Here is an 11,104-nt window from a genome sequence, read left to right on the forward strand (position 1 = left end):
TAAATCATGATAGTAAAATTATTAAACATATATAAGTAAACCGATATGGTATCTTCTAAACAAAATGTATTAAATTATCATATACCTAGAGGTAATTTATTGTTCTGTATGTATTATTGGCATTCCAATCATTAGTTTATCATGATTGAAAATCATAATTTTTCTTTTTATGTCTGTGATGTTCCAACAATTTAATGTTTCTGATAAATTGTTTACATAATAAATATCAAGTTTAATGGAATTTATTGGTTCAATGAAAAAAGGTGATGCATTATTATATTGTTTTCCAATTATTAAAATATTGTTATTCATTTCTATAAAATTAACCCATTTAACTACTTCTCCACTGTTTGTTAAAATAAAACAATCCGAATCTTTTTGTTTTTTAATAGAAATATGAACATTTCTGAATAATAAACTGTTATATTGAACTCCGACGATATTATCTATTAAAGGACCATTTGTGTGAGGTCTTTTAAGAATAGGGTTTTCATAATATAATTGTGTTCTTTTGAAAGTATTTAAATTAATCGAGTTTATTTCAGAATATCTATTTATAATCTGTTCCAGTGGCTTTTCATGTTTTCTTATAAAAGATTTTAGTTCTTTCATATGATTTTCAAAAACAAATGCACTGCATTGGTCAAGTGGTCCGAATTGATCATAATCATCACATAGATGTAATAAACCGTGGACATTATGTGATACAAGGTGTTCTCCATATAAATGTTGAAATTGTTTTACAAAGTAATCTAGTAGATGTCTTGCATAATCCACTAATGATTTGTGATTTGGGCTAAGAAGTATGATCATCGCAATATTTAATGACATAAAATGAAAATAACACTCATTATTTAATATAGATTTTAAAACAACTGGCCCTGAATAAAGTAAAAAAAATCGTAGCTCAACAGCTTTCCAGCGTCCAACTTCAAGGAGACTTCTACTCTTTCTAACAAAATCAGATGAAATATCAGTATTTAATGCCAATAATGATTTTGACAAACTTTTAATATCTTTAGAGGGTAAACGTGTTTTTAAAGGCCCAGATTTCCAAAGCAACAATAACTTTTTTGTTATTCCCAAACAGACTAAATGCATATAATCAAGTGGTAATGATTTTACTAAATCAAAATCATTTAATTTTGTTAAAACTGAAGGTAATTCTGATGTATGATAATCTTCATCCACCATATTTATAACTGAACTATGATCCCTTAAGGGAAATTTCCTGTTAGAGTATGGAAAACAAACTCTGTTTTTTTGATAATCACCATTAATGAAACAACGGGTACATGAATGAAATCCTGAATGGGTTTTAACACGTAAAACAAATGCTTTAGCTGGAGAATCACAACAAATGAAACTTATAGATATTTTTTTAATAACATTATTTATTCTAATTCCATTTGTTATCAAATCTTCAGCTTCTGTGACAAATTCAGAAAGAAATTCATTGCTGTCTTCTGGTTTACTTTGGCCATAGTAAATTCCTATCGGAAAAACTTTTTTGGTTGAACATTGTGTAATAATATAGGCCAATATTGGCCAAAACTGATTTCCACTACTTTTACTCAAGGGCAAACCATCGATTCCAACAGCGATTTTCAACTCTAATAAGTTTTCTGGTGCATATTTTTTAATACCCGAGGCTAAACCAAAATGGTGATAAATCCCAGGATTCATAGTTTTGATAGTTTTGGATATTTGTCTTGGTGTACATAAAACAGTTCTTGCATCAATTGGGAGGCTTTGGAAACATTCATGTTTTTTAAGCCAGATAAAAGGCCATTAAGCGCATTATGTGGAATTTTATATTGAATAGCCCAAGATGCAATAAAATCCTTAATGTTATCTGATTCTTCAACAATTTCAGGCAATGTAGTAGAAGTAGGCATATGCAGATCATTTGATAACCTTACTGACTCAATCTCGGGCTCAACTTCTGGTCTTAAAACTAATATATTGTTATTTTGAATAGATTGACATGCTAAAAGTTCTCTGGTTGTTAACTCGTCTTCAGTGGTGATCGAATTTATACGTGGATCATTTTCAGATGGGTTATTGTTGAATGGCATAAGCTCATTCCTGATTTTACGCCTTTTGGTCCGTTGACTTTTTATCATATTTACTAAAAAAAGTTATTGAAGTAGAAAATTAATATTAAAAAGGGGGAAAATGTCTATTTAATAATATAATATACACGTATAAAATTAATACCTATTATCCACTCTTAATAAAATTGTACAATAAACAGTAATTATTTTAAATTGTCATACAAAAACTTATAAAGGAGGTTATTATAGTAGTAATAAATACTAAATAGAATTGAAAGTTTATATTTATTGTCAACTAACTAGATTAAATGTTTACTAAATATTAATAATATATACAATAACTGCTAAAATAAATTACAAAATCGTTAACTGTAAATACCTAGGTATCTTTAATTTGGGTCTATATACGTATTTAAGACATAATAAATGTACAAATAAATTTAAAAAAATATGTACCCTGCAATACAGGGAAATAAATATATAATGAACATTTTTAGTTTAATTAAATCAAAGTAACAAATGAAAATACATTATAAATAAATACTTACTTATAATAATAAGTAAGTTTAATTTTAATTGTCTGATGTATATGTATCTTTTTTTTGTTTTTAAATTATAAAATATAAATTTGAACCAAAATATAATTTTACTAGGAAAGTTGATGATAATACTTATACTCTTGTTCGTTTTTTTATGAAAACATGATTAAACATTTAAATATTATACCTAGGTAGATAATAATATATTACTAAATTGATTAATTTTTCGGTCAACATTATTGTTGAGTATTAGTATTATATTATATTAGATAGTCTATAATATCTATTTATGTATGCATTTGTATCAAAAATAGTATATTTTACTGTATAAACAATTAACTATAGTATTCAAATTTATAATAATAATAATAATTAATAATAATAAAATAGCTACCTATTATAATAAATGTATTGTATACTTAATACTTACGATGTACTAAAATACAAAAGGCATGCAACAAAGCTCTGATTTATAGATACTGCTGGGCGCTAATGAAATTGATAAGCTGACATAAATCTAACAAAAAATCACAAAAAAATTAAAATTATTAGTAGTACCTACTTATTTGACCTGTAATAAATTATATTGAATTACATTGAGAGTTTATACTTTATAGGTACCCATTTTTTTAACAGAATCAGTGAAAATGTTTATCAATATGTAGATAGTTACTACAGATGCCTATGGAAAAAGATGTATTAGAATTAATTTAAATGTATTCAACTACGAGGTGTATGTGTTATATCTCAGAAAACATTATTAGAGTTCGTTCATGTGTTTTTTTTTAAATCTCACCGAATTCATGATAGAACCACAGAATAGAATCTATTATTTATAATAATTCGGGACGATTTTCAAACATAAACTATATTATTTTTAAGTCAGGGCGGAATAGCCAGGACGTGTGCTAGTGTACAAAGTGTATGTAGATACTAGATATTATAGACATGTATTAAGATTCTTTTACTACTTAAGTTAAAATATTAAACTATAAGGATTAGCCATTAGGTACCTATACAGTCCTCCAACAAAATATTTTAACGTAATATTCATGATTTATATTGAGTACTTCCAAGTTCCAACTTACCTAGATTGCTTCTTATTGCACAAAATTTAAAAAAAAACACAGAAACCGAACGGTCAAGAGTCAACGGCAAACAATAAAATAAAAACAAGCGTACCACACGGCGTTACACACGCTGCTCAGTTGCTGAAAGGCGAACGGTGAATGGCGGCTTGTAGAATGTAGGCTGTTCATAGATGTTGTAGACGAATCACTCACTAATTCACTATGATAAAATATGATAGGTTAGAACCTAACCTAATCGATAATAGTACATTACTGTTCGTAATCGTTGACATACGGAACACTGGTTTATTATTAAATAATATTATTTTTGTACTGACTATTATTTTTATTGCCGGTAACTCAGAATCCAATGTTTACTATAAACTATTTATAAACGGTATGAGCCGCGAATCATGATAAGATACCTGGTTAGTTGTTATATACACAATACACATAATATTACTGTGAAGTTGCGTCGATGTTTTTATTTTTGAAGGCTTAAAGCAAATTGCATGTATGCTGTATATACAGATATAATATATTATACACAGTCAATAATTTATGATATTATTATAAAACTTTTTGTTTCAAATATACGTACATATTAATGTAATATTCCAGACCTAACCTAACATAACCGGTAGGTCAATTGGCTCGGGATTGGGGAGGCGCAAAATTCGTTGAAAATTGGGTTTTTTACGTTTTTTTCGTTGGTTTTTCCACTATACCGCCAGAGTTTTCTGTACTATTGGCTTTTTTTCTTCCGGGGATGTGCTCCCGAATCGATTGGCACCTGTTTGTCGCGAATTCCGGTTCACTTGAACTCGGGTGAAAACTCGACTATATTAGGCTGGGTGCTATCTAATTTAGTATAAGATAAATAAGGATATAATGATAGTGGACTGTATAATTTATTTCTCTCCCTTTGAATAATAATTAATAAAATACAACGTAGACTTAATGCTATGTTAGTCCTATCACATCGCATAACATAAAATAATAATAATTAATCACGGAACGTGATATTGGGTTATCAAACTATTACAATAATAAGGTATGATACGTCTGACCTGGGTACCGGTCGGTTGCTGTCCTGTACTGGTCGGGGTCGATGTATCTGCACCGGAAGACTGGGGAACGTGACGATCTACGACGGCGACACTACTGACCCAGTGCGACTAACATCGCACACGTGAATTGAAATTAATGAGGATAACTTGCGATCACTCACCCCTTTCTATAATGCGAACACCAATTTTACTGTTCGAGCATGTAGAATGTGAGAGCGAGAATACGATCGAAAGTTCTTACAACGCGAATGTCGTTTATTCGAGCGTGTAAGAACCTATAAGGCGGCACATCAACGCGACGCTACAGCACAACGAACGCGACGATACGGCACAACGAACCAGCGATCGCACTTATTGAGGAGAAAAAAGACGACTCTCGTATGTGGTACGTCAACTACATACAACGATAGACAATATAAACTTGACTAATATGTCATACCGCGCAATGGCGACAATACTCGTAAAACACGTGACGATTTAAAAACAAAAAACAACGGCACTACGGACGCCTTCTTCCTGTAGCGCATGACGTGTAGAGTCCGTGATAAAACGAATTGACGACGAAAAACCGGCCGTTGGCCGGCACTGGGCTGCGCATGCGTGTCACGGAACCGGATCATTTTAAAATCGGAATAACCGGCGCGCTCTGGTAGTTAACCGAGTCCCAACATCCTCCCCCGCTTTGAAAGGGTACTTTCAAAACCGATACTTCTCGGTCAGACCATATCATTGTACAACTATTAAGTAATAAACAGAAACAAAAATAAACCTATGACAATTCAAATACAAAATAATGCATATATACATAAATAATTATACACAGCAAGAAAATTTTATGTTTGGGATGGTGGAAGATGGAACAAATGGAAGAAGGTAAGTTAAGCGTTGTCGGTGGGTAGTTTAACCAACTTTACCACTGGACGTTTCAGTATCCCTTCCGCTGTCTTGACAGTGGCTACACGGACCACTTGGTCAGCACCAGGGTGGACTTCGATGACCCGACCAATTTGCCACATCAAAGGAGGTCGAGAAGGTGAATTTATGACGACGATATCTCCGACACCGAGACTGGGATTTTGATGGAACCATTTCTGTCTACTCTGCAGCGTGTGCAAATACTCCCGATTCCACCGTTTCCAAAATGATTGAAGGGCTTGTTTAATTAACTGCCAGCGTTTGAGGCGATTCTGCGGAATGTCACTGATGTCGTGTTCAGGAATTGCCAAGATCGGTTGTCCGATCAAAAAATGTCCCGGTGTTAGCACAGACAAATCGTTCGGATCGCTTGACATGACAACCAAGGGTCGAGAATTGAGTACACCCTCGATCCGTGTAATCAATGTCGTCAATTCCTCTAAGGTATGCACCTGATTACCTACAACCTTTTTTAGGTGTAACTTTGTACTTTTGATAGCAGCTTCCCAAATACCGCCAAAGTGCGGAGCTGCAGGCGGGTTAAATCGCCACTGACACGGAACTCGTGCATGCAGAGCTTCTTGGAGTGCTGCGTCTTTAAATAATGTCTTAAGCTGCCTTGCTGCTCCAATGTAATTTGTACCACAATCCGAGTGGATCTGTGCAGGAATTCCTCTACGGGCTACAAATCGATCCAGCGCAGCCATAAAGGCTTCCGTTGACAAATCCGTTACCACCTCCAGGTGGACAGCCTTGGTGGATAGACAAATAAATAACGCAAGATACGCCTTATAAGTCCTTGAATTACGGCGTTGACTTTCTTTAACCGTGAATGGACCTCCGTAGTCCATCCCGACATTTGTAAATGGTCGACATTGTTGGACTCTTGCTGAGGGTAAATCTGCCATCACTGGTTGGGGAGCGGCAGCCTTGTATCTGACACACACTGTACATTTAAATATAACTTGCCGTATCGCAGCTCGACTGGAAACGATCCAAAAACGTCGCTGAATTAGTGAGGCCACTAGACGCGATCCACCATGTAAAGTGTTCTGATGGTAGTGTTGAATAATGATGTAAGCAAGGTGAGACGACTTTGGTAACAAGATAGGGTGTTTGGCGTCTATGTTCAAGTCCGAATGCTGTAGACGGCCGCCTACTCTAATCACACCGTGAGCATCGACAAAAGGTGCAAGTTGAGCGAGGGAACTCGGGGTGATGACGGAATTTGAAGTTCCTAGTTGGTGGTGCAACTCTGCGTAATATAACCTTTGAGTGTACCTCGCTACCTTTGTCAAAACATTTTCGTACTCCTTCCAAATGATTGGTCCACTCACGACTGGACGTTGTCGAGCCTTGTCGACAAATCGAAGACAATATGCTAGCACCCGTTGCATCTTGCGCAACACAGAAAACCGCTGAATCAAACTATCATCAACCTGTTGAGCTAACAGCACATTTTTCGATGGGCGTTTAAAATCAGGGAGCTCTGCAGGATCTACAATCGATGTGATGGCAACCGGCCATTGCTCTTCCGGATACTGGAGAAATTCCGGTCCATGTAGAAATGATGAACATGCTACCAAGGCATCTGGAAGCAGTCCTCGCGATGCAGGGTCGGCTGGATTATCTGCAGTACCGACGTGAGCCCATTCGCACTGGGGTACGAGATTGCGTATTTTCGATACTCGGTTTGTGACAAAGATTTTAAATAGCCTTTGTTCAGCTGTGAGCCACGATAAAACAATAGTTGAATCTGTCCATGCCCGGACACGTGTGATCTTGATTCTGCCCTGTAAAACTTTCAAACGTAGAGACAAGAGACGTGACAACAAGAGTGCGGCACAGAGCTCTAGCCGTGGTATGGTTAATGGCATATCCATTGATGATGACTTCAGTGGTGCAACCTTTGTTTTACATGCCAGGAAATACAATCGGACATTATCACTCTGGTCTACCACACGCAAATACACTGTTGCTGCATATCCAACCTGAGACGCGTCAGCGAATCCTAGTAATTGTATATCTTGACTGTTGACTACTGCAATGTGTCGTGGTAACGACAAGCATGCTAAGTCCGGCAGCTTATCGATGAAACCTTGCCACAACGATGTCAAAGCTGATGAAAGTGGTGCATCCCAATCTGATTTTTCCATCCATAGCCTCTGCATTAAACACTTGGCCCAGAAAACCATCGGACCCAACGCGCCGATTGGATCATAAAGGCGAGCAACAGTTGATAATACTGACCGTTTTGTAGGAGTAACTTGACTTATCGTCGAATGATAGCCGAATGTGTCAAGTACAGGGTCCCAATGTACTCCTAAAACTTTGACGGCCTGTTCCCTAGTTGGCTCTATCCATGGTGTCATAGCCCGGTCTTCAATGTCGATAGTGTTCAAAATCTCGGGACAATTGCTAGCCCATTTTTTCAGGCTAAATCCACCTCGATTTAACAAGTCGATGATTTGGATTTTTGCTGCTAAAACGTCCTCTAAAGTGTCAGCGCCAACGAAAATATCATCCACGTATGTATCAGTTAACAGGACATCGTGGACGAGTGGAAATTCAGGTCCATCATCCATATTGAGCTGTTGTAGGCATCGAATCGCTAAAAACGGAGCCGAACTTACGCCATATGTGACCGTACACAACTCATACTCCTGTACCTCGTCACTAGGCGAATTGCGCCATAGTATATGTTGATAAACTCTATCTGGTTCATGTAGACATATTTGACGGTACATTTTAGTGATGTCGGCTGTAAAGACAAATTTGTGTAGTCGACTGCGCAACAAAACATCACCGATTTCAGTCTGAAGCTTTGGTCCAGTCACCAAGCAGTCATTTAATGAGACTCCGGATGAAGACTTAGCTGAGGCATCAAACACCACACGAATCTTCAGTTCCTCATTACACCGTTTAACTACAGGATGGTGAGGTATAAAATATTTGCCTGGCTCGGTCGCTAACTTCATATGTCCTAACGATCTGTAATCATCCATGAAGGCCCGGTAGGCAGTATATAATTCCGGATCCTTTTCAAGGCGACGTTCTAAATTATACAATCGGTTCAGAGCAGAAGTTCTGGATGACCCTAAAACGACCGTTTTCTCATCTTGACATCCGATGTCAGCTGTATCCGGGAAACATACTATTGTTCGAAACGGTAAACCAACATAAAATCGACCGGTGGCGTCTCGTTTCGTGGTTTTAACAAACCAGTCTTCACATTGCTTGTCTTGTGTAGTTGGCATTGTTGACTCTGTGGGTTCCTCTACTGTCCAAAAACGCTGCATCAATTCTTCGATCGGAGGGGTTGTACTAATTGACAGAGACGTAAGCGGAGTATGTGTGTTATCCTGTAACGCACCAATTATGACCCAACCTAATTGTGTATTCATCGCTGATGGTAAGCCTTCGGTGTGTATAACGTCAGCTCTAGATTGAATGACGGACGGATATAAATCTCCTCCAATCAACATATCTACTGGCGCAGGGTGATCAAATTGAGGGTCGGCAAAGACAAGATGACGATAACGATCTCGTACCTCAGCTGGCAAAACCCTGTTAGGCATCGTTGACATAATTCGAGGTAAGACAATGACGTTGGTTCCCTTAAATTCGGGAGCGTCGGCTTGTACAGGAACAAAATTAAAATTAGTTTGGCCTTTGACAGTAGTAACCGGTTGTTGGGAAAGTCCGATGACCTCAACAGGACACTTCCTTCGAGTCAAACCTAACCGATTGACACAATCCACTGTCATTGCGGACACCTGTGATCCACTGTCTAACACTGCCCTGACTGCTTGTAAAACTCCTGTATTGTCACGAACCCTGACTACGACAGTTCCTAACAAAACAGTGGTTTCAGTATGTGTAACTCCCGAAAACTGTGTTGCATTACAACTTGTAGTGGCTCGTTCGGAGTTGTCATTTGTCTTATCGGTATTCGATTTTGTAATATCATCTGTCAAGTGTAGTAATGTACTATGTTTACTCGAACATATACGGCACGTAAAAGACGTAGGACACGCATTGCTCATGTGTCCACTGTTCAAACAAACAAAACATAATTGATTTTTATTGACAAAATCACGGCGACTGCTAACTGGTTGTTTTCGGAATCCAAAACACTTGTAAATTGCATGAGGATGTCCACAAAACAAACACTTTTTTGTCTTGGCCGGGGTGACCGCGGCTAACGATGTCTTCTCGGACTTCTTGCCCTGGATCTTCTTAGTCGTTGTCTTCCCTACGGTCCTTTCATTGTTTTCTACATAACTAATGCCAGAACTACTGCCAACGTTTTCCAAAACGTTACATCGTTGTGATACGAAATCTAATAATGAGTTCAAGTCAGGTATTTGATTTTTAGCGACAGTAGCTTCGAATAATCGTCGTGTCATGGGATCAATAACCCGTGAACCGATGTAGAATAGTAAAAAACCAGCAAAGTCACTAACTCCAAGAGCTTGTATAGCTGATACATTTTCCCGAAAAGTGTTGACGAACAATGAAAGTGAAGCCGGAGATTCCTTTGTTAACGGCGCAAATGCAAATAATTTTTCAATGTGCGCAGTAACTAATAAGCGTTTATTGTCGTACCGATCTTTGAGTGCGTTCCAAGCAATAGAATAATTGTCGGCTGTAAGTGGGACTGCTTTTACTATTGTTAACGCTGGACCTAATAAATAGCACAACAGATAATGGAAACGCTCAATGTCCGTGTAATGTTCGTTGACGTGCACCAAAGAAGTAAACATATCACGGAAGGAACACCATTCAATGATATTTCCATCAAATTTAGGAATCTCTATTCTCGGTAAGACAAGTGATTGTACAGAAGTCTGCCTATTATTATTGCGCAGCGTGGCTATCGAATTATTCGGTTTTAACTTTGCTACTATCACATTAATTTGATCACACATTGATTGCATTGTTTTGGTGACATCCTCATCTACTCGTATAAATTCGTCTACTTCGTCGGTCTCAGCAAATACTGACAGAATATGTTTTTGTTCATTATTGAAAGTAATGACAAGTTGATCTAACGACATAATTCGAGCTTCTAACGTAGGACGATTTTCGGAATTAATTACGGCATCATTAGCAATGCTCAATATTTTATTAATTGACCGTAACGCGACGTCTCGTGCTGCACGCGCGCGCGTTAACTCGACCCTTTTTTGTTCATTGTTAATTTGTTGTTGATTTTTTCTCGTCATTGTAAATGATGTAGTACCTAACCACCTAACAACGCAAAACAACCTAACAAGACAAAATAAAAATAACAAGGATGCTAATAGGATAAACAAATAATAATATCCTACAAAAATAATACACTAACACTCTAACAGTAATTTATTGATAGCGATCCGGTTCGAAGGACCAAATGTTTGTCGCGAATTCCGGTTCACTTGAACTCGGGTGAAAACTCGACTATATTAGGC

At 37.0% G+C, this 11,104-nt stretch overlaps 2 protein-coding genes across 2 annotated transcripts; both read right to left on the reverse strand.

Moving 5' to 3' along the window:
* Nucleotides 1-866: 866 nt before the first annotated feature.
* LOC132936465 (uncharacterized) lies at nucleotides 867-1,686 on the reverse strand. The gene is made up of 2 exons (XM_061003233.1): nucleotides 1,008-1,686; nucleotides 867-952 (listed from the first exon to the last, which is right to left on the reverse strand). The coding sequence occupies exons 1-2, from the start codon at nucleotides 1,684-1,686 to the stop codon at nucleotides 867-869; spliced, it is 765 nt and encodes a 254-aa protein (XP_060859216.1).
* A 3,928-nt stretch (nucleotides 1,687-5,614) lies between these two features.
* On the reverse strand, nucleotides 5,615-10,711 carry LOC132936562 (uncharacterized). Its single transcript, XM_061003336.1, has one exon. It carries the CDS (start codon nucleotides 10,709-10,711, stop codon nucleotides 5,615-5,617), a length of 5,097 nt encoding a protein of 1,698 aa, XP_060859319.1.
* Nucleotides 10,712-11,104: the final 393 nt, after the last annotated feature.

The sequence above is a fragment of the Metopolophium dirhodum genome, chromosome 1 (assembly GCF_019925205.1).
Source record: "Metopolophium dirhodum isolate CAU chromosome 1, ASM1992520v1, whole genome shotgun sequence".
NCBI classification, from domain to species: Eukaryota; Metazoa; Arthropoda; class Insecta; order Hemiptera; family Aphididae; genus Metopolophium; species Metopolophium dirhodum.